The following is a 9,334-nucleotide window of genomic DNA, read 5'->3' on the forward strand; positions in this document are numbered from 1 at the left end:
TTCATTTCTTTCATATGGATCCCTATTGTATTGTTGGTGATGGTGATGTTATTTTCTTGTTTGCTTCATTCTGGAAATATAACATGCACTTGTTTCATTTACTGTATATCTTTTACCTCTTATTATGACAGGATTGAGTTTGTTGTTGTTGTTGTAGGGTTTAACGTCATTTTTCAGCACATGATAGGCTATACATGGCGGCCAGTATTAATGGTGGAAGAAGAGCCCGGAAAAACCCTGGAGAGAACCACCGACACACGAGAAGCTACTGGCAAGCTTTCTCACATACCCACATTAGCCGAATCCGAGACCCAAACCCACACAGACAGGTGAGATGGCAGTGATCCATAATGGAGAGTGCTTTAGACCACTCGGCCACTCAGGGCCACGGATTCAGTTTGTAAGACAGGTCTTTGTTGAATATATCCAACAATTTAGGCAAAAGTGTCCTTTTGGATTATAATGGTTTTGTTTCAAACTGCTACTTTTATGTGCATGATGATAGAAAAATGGCTGTAGGACAGCTGTGTGTACTGCATGGATCTGCACATCAGCTAATACCAGATGTACCATGTGCATGATACATTTAATGATTTTGTAAATGTCTGCAGGCAGTAAGCTTGACATGTCTGCAGGCAGAAAGCTAGACATGTCTGCAGGCAGTAAGCTAGACAAAGTCATTTACATGCGTGCATGTTGCAACCTTTCTGTATTATGTTGCTCCATAGCAATAGTGGATTTGTTACAATAAAAATCTTTGGATATAGAAAAAATACAGACTTTGTATACCAAAATACATACACATAGGTACTAAACATGTCTTATTATTAGCAGTTGTCTTAAATACTGATTGTTTGCTTTGTATTAAAGCAAATATTGATGACAATAATTCTAATGGTGATTGATTTCTTTATTGACAGACCTAATTCTGTAGAATACAAAATGGTGATGCCAAAGATTATTGCTGCTGTAGAGAATCACAAAGCCGGTCTTGTACCTGGCGTACCTCAACTGAATCTTTGTGATGATGCTGTTATGGTGAGATATACCTCCATTTTTGCATCCTTTTTCTTTATAGTCATGCCTGCATGAGTAAGGTATAAAAATAATTATCACTTTTCCAATGGCATAAGCTGCAGCAATGTCATCATTAGGAATCTGTTTTAAAATCCTTTCTTTGAAAAAATTCCCCCGTCAAAATAATTTTAAGAAATAGACACCACTACCTCCTGAATCCAATCCTTCCAAAATGAAAAAAGGTCTTTTCAATTGCAATCATATGGACAAAGGGAAATAACTCTTGCCAATTACTTCCCCTTTTTATTGACAGGTTGGGGGACATCCATTAATTATGTCAACAATTTTTAGGCAATATTTTACCCCCCTCCCCCTCTTGTCAACAACTGTCAAACTTTCAGTGACCCCCCTAATAAAATTTTACCACCCCCACACAAACTAACAATATTTTATACAGCTGGCTTTTATGCTAAAAATAGAATTATGGAAATTAAAAGGTCTACAAATAAATTTTAATACATTTTTTTTACTTGTTTAACAGATTTCAAATTGACTATAACACTTTGAATTCATGAAAAGATCGAGAGTTTATATTCTAGCTTCTATCATCTTCCCCTGGGGAAGCCAAATGTTCCTCAATTGTTATAATGGGCATAGTGGCTGATTCATTAATTTCTTGTGGAACCGATACACCTGACAAGTCAACATCATCTTCATCTAACCATTCTGCGCTTAATATCTCTCCATGAGCAATAAATGCCATCAGCTCTCTCTGTCTTTTGGCAGCCACTCGTATTGGCCGAATTCTTTGTGGTTGAGCATGTGGTAATTGCCTAGGCCCAAGATCGCGTTGTCGGTGCTGTTGAACATGCTTCTTCAACATGACTTGTGAAGCAACATAGAGGTGACAGATTTTGCAGATCTGTTCAAGCAACGGCAACTGAATGGAAGGACAATATAGATCATATGGAAGAATTTTGAATGTCTTTGCCGATCAAGGTAGCATGATTGAAGAAAAGAGATGGAAATCTGTGCAAGTCGCTCTCAGATGCATCTGGTGCTTTAAGGCCTTCACTAGTTTGGCAGACTGGAATTGGTGGTGGAATGAATCTATTGGCAATAATCTCAAAGTATGAGCTTTGAATCGGTTGGCAACAATTTACATCATGGCATTTTACAATTTGTAAAAAGTATTGACTTGTTCTTACATGGTTTTTGCACCAATCTTGATCCTTAGCAAATTTTCTGCCTCAAGCTCAGACACTTCCCTTACAAATCTGTCTACAGTCTACAATCTACATTGAATAAAAACAAAATATGATGATGCAAGACTATGACTTCCTAGGCAAGAGCTCAACCGGTTTAAGATTAAACTGGTGGGCTGTTGATGGGTGGGTGAGTTTGTGCCATACCAACGCACCGACTAATTTCCTATTTTTTGATTTATTAAATTTATTATAAAAAATAACATTGTTGACGTCAATTTATCTTGAACTCCCCCCTCCCTCATGTCAACAATTGTCAAACTTCTTCAAACCCCCTCCCCCACCTATTTTGTTGACATAATTAATGGACAACCCCTTGCATTAGTTTTAAGCTCTAGCTCAAGTGCTGGCAACATGGTACCAAATGCCTACCAAAATTCTGTGAATTTCTTCTTCGAATACATTACCCAATCATAATACCTTAGGAGTACTACCACTACCTCGTGAATCCAGCCCTCCCAGATACTACTTTTAGCTAAAGGGAGATAAAAGTTTTATGCCAACCCATGTGGTGATCAGGCAGAGTGATCTCCCCTTACCTATAAGACTAGACAGCAGTGAGTAAGAATATACATTATTACTGGTGTGGAAGGCATGCTCCCTAAGGATGTAAATATGGGGAGGCTCGGAGGGTGTATGTGTATTATGACTGGGTAAGGATTTTCGAAGAAACATACTTTAAAAAAATTGGTTTCTTTTTTTAATACATTGCCCAATCATTATACATTTGGAGAATAGGTAAGTGGTGGAGGGAGATACATCCCCATCTTGTCAGAACTGCAGGTAATTGGGGTCTGCTGACAGAGCATGTATTTCACTAATTCTGCCTGCTGTCACTAAGGCCAAGAGGAAGCAGGTCTTGTAGGAAAGATGCAGCAGAGATCCCCTTACAGTTGGTTCAAAGGAGGTCTTGTTCAGCCAGGGTAATACCCAAGATAGGTTCCACTTGGGGCAGAGGGTTAACACTTTAGGCCTTGTATACTCAAAGTTTGCGGGTAAATTGGATACGTCCTTGTTTTGTCCGATATCTTCATGTCCATAATGACAAAAGGTGTCAGCTATCGTGGAGTGGTAACCTTTGATCATACTCAGGGATAATTTCTTTCTTCAAAGAGCCAGATGAAGAAATTAGCTATCTGTGGTATTAACACCTGGAGAGGTAAAATTTGTTTGTTTGCAACCACTGGGTGAAAATGTGCGATTTGCCTTAATGCGCTTTTAGAGTGGAGGGCCATCATGCCTGAGTGATTCTGTCCACAACTGGTAACGAGAATTGTTTTAGTCTGAGGGCCTGTTTGACATGATCCAGATATGCAGGTTCAGGAGCTCCAGACAGGGATGAAACAACTGACATGGTTGTTTGAGTAGATAAGGGAAGACCCGAATCTTCTGTGGGATTTCTGATGCAATATTAATGAGGTTGTTGAACCATGAATTCTCCCATCAGAATAATGCGATGAGGATGAGATGACAGGCATTTTTCCTTCGCTTTCTGTATCACTTTGGGAATCATCGGTATTGGAGGATAGGCATATGTGTTCAGGTTGTTCCAATCCAAGGACAGAGTGTCAACTGTCCATGCTTTCGGATCTGGAATGGGAGAGACAACGGTTGGGAGTTTAGGATTCCACCTTGTTGCACACAGCTCCACCAATGGTCAGTTCCATTGGGTACAGATCTGGGTGAAAACCAAGGGATGAAGAGACCATTTCATCTGTTGATTGTTTCATGACAACAAGTCAGTTAGAACATTGAGGCATCCCGGTATATGATGAACATATATGTGGATTTGTTGTTAACCACATTAGTTTAGAAAGTCCCACACCATGACACAAAGGTCTGGGGACTTGGTTCCTCCCTGTCGTTTGAGATAAGTCACAACTGTAGAGTTCTTGGACAGAATCAGGACTCCCTTGCCGGAGAGGTGCTCCTGCTACCAGTGAAAAGCTGTCACAATGGTTATCATTTCCAGAAGATTGATGTAGAGAAGTCGTTCGTGTGGAGACCATGCACCGCTGGCATCCCAAACTTATGGTAGAAGTTGGCGCTCCCCAGCTCTCTGTGCACGTGTGGGTACAAATTGTAATCTGTGGTGGTGGTAAGTGCAGAGGTATACCCGCCGTAAGCCAAGAAAGGTTGCTCCAAGGCTGCAGATGGTGCCTCAGTTGTGAGCAGAGGTCGGTCCAATGAGCAAACTTTGGGTCTCCATTGAGACAGAAGAAGCATTTGTAATGGACACATAAAAAGGTGACCTAGGATGAGGAGGTTTACTACTGCATTGAATAAACCTAGGAAATAAAGGAATTCCCGTGCTGTTAGGGTTCTTCTTAAGAGTAAAGAAGCCACCATGTTGCAGATTTTGAATGCCCGATCCTGAGGAAGACAAACTATGTTTTCCTGTGTATTGAACTCCATACCGAGATTAACAAAATGTTGGGAGGGTACTAGGTTGGATTTGTCCTCATTTATGAGAAAGCCCAGATTGGTGACGAGGGTTAACATGTCTTGATGTAAAAAAGAACTCACCTGATGTTTTTGAAGGATGTCATCCAGGTCATTTGATGTTGCCACTGTAGAAATGTTTTGGACATGCACCGTGACTTGATTCATGAGATGAGTGAAAACCCAGGGGCTGATATTGAGACCGAATGGTAGGGCCCTGAATTGGTATACCACGTTGTTGTAGGTGAACCGCAGGAACTTCCTGGAAGCCTGGTAAATAGGGACAAGGAGGTAAGAGACTTTTAAGTCCACACTTATGGCAAAGTCTCCCTCTTGGATGGCATTTAGAATGCGACTTGGGAACCAAGGAGCATGAATGAAGCGATTGAGGGCAATGAGGTAGATGATGGGATGCAGAGTGCCATTTGCCTTTGGAACCAAGAAAAGTCTGGAATAGAATCCCGGAGAGAGAGTGTTTCAAACAAGTTCTACTGCCCCTTTCCAAAGGAGGTTGGCTGTAATGTGCTGGCTTTGAGTGGATCCGTCGGGATGTTGGTGAATGACAGAACTCTGGACAGAGGTGGAGGAGTGTGAAACATGATGCAGAGTCCCTTGCCAACCACTTGCCGACTCCAGGTATCATTGTGGCAAATTTTGTCCCATTCAGCAACGAAGAAAAGAAGTCTTCCTCCTATTGGGATGTCTGGAAAGGGCAGATTAGATATTGCATAATTTTTTAGGGGAGAAGGCTGTCGAGGGGAAAAATGCTGAGTCGATCAAAAGGCTCCCCTCTGTGTTTTATTAGCTTTGCTTTGTGATGGCTGTGGCTTATGCTGAGTTGATCTGTGGTAGGACTGTTTTCCAGAGGTTTGTGTCCTGTGGGTGGCTCTTTGATCCCTTTCCTGATTTCCTGTATTATTCCTGTAACAGCGATGTGGTGGTGGATTAGGGAAATTTGTTTCTTTGGTGACCTGTTTTCAAACCTCTTCAATCTGGCCGTTAAACAACAGGTTGGACAATAAAGGTTGTATGCGCAGTCAGGCTTTATGGTGGTCCTTTAGGAGGGTGGAGGTTGTGAGTACAGAGTTGGTAGTGATAGTGTCAGCATTGGCCAAGGTGTGTTGAGCCACCCTAATTAAAACATAGGTCCTGCATGATTCCAACTTCCATGCATGCACTGTAGAAGTCAAAGTGGGAGGAGAGAGGCTATGTTCCGCTTGTTGGAAAATTGCCATGGAAACAAAGTCCTGTAGAGAGCCCATGGCAATAACATGGCACACTAACTGTTGAGTATCATGGAAGGCCACTCAGTCCATACATATAGAATGCAGTTTTGACATCCCCACAACATCGATATCTCGATCTGTTGCTGGGGTTTCTAAGTGAAAGCTGGCATGTGATAATGGTAGAAAGACTGACAGAAGTGAGATGGAAGGCGTTTTTGTGTGAAGAAAAATCTGTTAATGCTGGGATCCTGCAATTGGTGGTGAAGACAGTTCACAATGTCTGTAACTCTCCCTGATTGTGGTAGTAACTCGAAGGCATGCTCCTCCTTTTTTATCATAAGATCAACAGAAGCTAGTCCAGTTTGCTGTTGGTGTATGGAGAGGTGGGGAAGACTCCAGGGGTAAAAGGCAGAATACTTCCTCAATGGAGGCCCGGAAGGTTGAATCTTCGCATGACATCATAAAGTCCAGAACCGATGACATTCCTTGAGACAGCATCATCATCCTTAGGGGTATGAGGTGAGCTAAAAGTAGCATCTGGGAGGGGTGTATTTGTGAGGGAGTGGTAGTACTCCTAAGGTATTATGATTTGGTAAGTATTTACGAAGAAACATATTTTACTGTAAAAAATTGGTTTCTTTGAGGTTTTCAGCCAGCCATCCAGAATTTTGGTATTTTTGTATAAAGAATTCTACTACAGTCAGTATTCGTTATTCTTATTTTGATTAATGTTTATGTGAATTAGGTCATAGTTGTAGACTTATTATGTGAATTAGGTCATAGTTGTAGACTTATTATGTGAATTAGGTCATAGTTGTAGACTTTGTTTATTCTGATCTTGTAAAATGGTATTGCTGTTGCATGTTGTTGATTATATTTTTGCACTCACTGTGTAATTTTGTTCACTTGGCTGGGAATTTATTAATTTACATTGTTCTTGTCATTTCAGTCTTAAATACAAGAAGTTTAATGCAAATGAGTACATGCATGATAAATGCTTTGCTTGCACAAAATGTACTGTTGTCTGCAAAATGCAGTGTCCGCATCCTTTGGTCAGAGGATATTTGACCCATTTGTATGAAAATCACATTATCAGCAGAGAAAATGGGTCAAATCTTGCACTGAACAGTATGACGTATTGACTATTCACCCAAGACAAAATCAATTGTGTTGTGCTATCCACCACCACCACCTCTGAAAATTAGATGTACAATACCAACTCCTATTTTAATTTCAGTCAAATTGGAGGAACAAAAGGCGGCAGTTTTGCCTTCATGTGCTGTTCTTTGAACTCTACAGGTTCATCACCTAATCAGGTTGCAACGATACATTAAATTCAAGGCAATTTCTGCCTGTATGTAGGTCTTGTACCTTAATAGATAATTTTGATCTTTGAGCATTTAAGTGGAGGCACATTTTTTTTACCAGATCTTAATGGTCCAATCCATCATACCACAATACCATACGATGCTGTCCTAGCTGCCAGCCTGGCAGGTAAGCTTTATAGTCTGTCATACCTAGTGCCCAGCAACCATTGATTGGTAACTTCAGTAATCCATCCCATACAGTATCAATACATGCAGCGATATTAATGATAGATCTGTCCATTATACCTTGCCTTTGGTACATCCAGTGTTCACCATCCATATATTCAACAGCCATGTTTGATTAGCCAGCCAGACAGCTGTATCAGCATAAAAGATCCATCCTACACATCCAGCTAGCCATTTTTTCACTAAATATCTATTGGCATGGTACTTGAACTGCAAAGTTATGGAACAAGAAGATGACTCTTTCTCCTGGTGAATGACAAGAAGGTTCATATCACCCCTCAACCCCTATTGTTACTGAAATGGGTTATATACTTGATGTACTCCAGAATATCCACCGGATAGTAGGTGTGAATTTTGGTGATAAAAGCAGATACCAATTCTTTTCAATTAGTGGATCTTCAGTCCTTTTGAGGGACTGTTGTTGGTGAATAGTGATATGATTTCTGTTGATTGGTATCATCATGCCATGGTGGCCATATTGGAGTTAGATCAGCACCATTTTTATTTTGGACCAATTAGACATAATAAGAAGTACTTTAGTGAAAACCTCATCTTGATGTCAGCAATAACAAGATTTTCAGAATGGCAGCCATTTTGATGGTCAGATCAGCACCATTTTCATTTTCTTTGTTTAGGAGGAGTATTGATAAAAACTTCTCTTAACAGATGAACAGTTAGGTGATGGACATCAGATTACAGATAACACGTCATCTCTTGTGGTGTAGAAAAACTTTTACTTCTTTTCAGAACTATTCATCAGACTTCAACTGAAATTTGACTGAAAGTATCTTGGCATGAAGGACTTTAAGATTTGTACAAGAGATGATGTTCCTCTATCACTGTTTAAAAAAAAAACAATAGAAAAATTATAAACGACCCCCAAATAGAATACTATACAGAATTAACCATATTTAACATAAAAGATGCTAGCATGAAGAATTTTTCAATTTAAACAAATGGTTGTTGTTGTGGGGTTTAACGCCATTTTTCAGCACACGATAGGCTATGCATGGCGGCCAGTAATAATGGTGGAGGAAGAACCCCGGAAAACCCCAGGAAGAACCACGACCCACGAGAAGCTACTGGCAAGCTTTCTCACATACCCACATTGGCCAAATCCTAGACTCGAACCCACGCAGACAGAGGTGAGATGGCAGTGATCCGTAACGGAGAGCGCTTTAGACCACTCGGCCACTCTGGGCCCCTTAAACAGATGGTGCCATCAAATATGCTGCCATTACTAAAAATAGAAAAGCTTTTAAATGGCCTCTTGTCAAAAGCTGATCAACAAAACTTTAAAAATTTGGTAGAAAATATCCTGGCTCCAAGGGCCTTTACGTTTTTTCAGTTGATTCCAATATATTATCAAAGAAAAGAATTTTAACAACTTTATCTAACAACACTGCTCAGTTGAATTTAACCAGCTTTGACACAAGAGTATTCTGGCACAGAGGTCTTTTAGTATTGGGCAGATGATGCTGATGTGCCATATAGAATAAATAAAAATAATAAAAAGCAGAAATCTTGAAACAGTTGTTTTTATACTTTATACGATCAAAGATATTTCAACAGAAAGCTGTCTACACACCCAGATTTCTTGGCCAACTGTGCTTGTGTTTGGTCATTAGGCAGATGTCAGTCATATGAGTGATGTCATGCTGTTTTTGCTATTTTTTAGCTTACCTGGCCTTACAATGCTTGGTCTGATTTGATCAAAAATGCTGTTTTGAGAAGAAGTCACTTGTCATATTTGATGGAAGATCTGCATCAAACTGAACTGATGCTATAATAATTTACATATAGCCTGTAATAAAAAGAGCAGTCAGTAGTC

General features: G+C 40.2%; 1 protein-coding gene across 1 annotated transcript in view; it reads left to right on the top strand.

The window, feature by feature from the left end:
• The window catches only part of LOC149782967 (N-acetylgalactosamine-6-sulfatase-like), a 77,507-nt gene that overhangs the window by 59,303 nt on the left and 8,870 nt on the right, over positions 1-9,334 (top strand). Inside the window, exon 13 of the mRNA XM_089934526.1 lies at positions 921-1,038. Coding sequence (XP_089790652.1) covers positions 921-1,038 — 118 coding nt within the window. The remainder of the gene's footprint in view (positions 1-920; positions 1,039-9,334) is intronic.

This window comes from Sinohyriopsis cumingii, chromosome 15, assembly GCF_028554795.1.
Source record: "Sinohyriopsis cumingii isolate HCF-2022 chromosome 15, ASM2855479v2, whole genome shotgun sequence".
NCBI lineage: Eukaryota > Metazoa > Mollusca > Bivalvia > Unionida > Unionidae > Sinohyriopsis > Sinohyriopsis cumingii.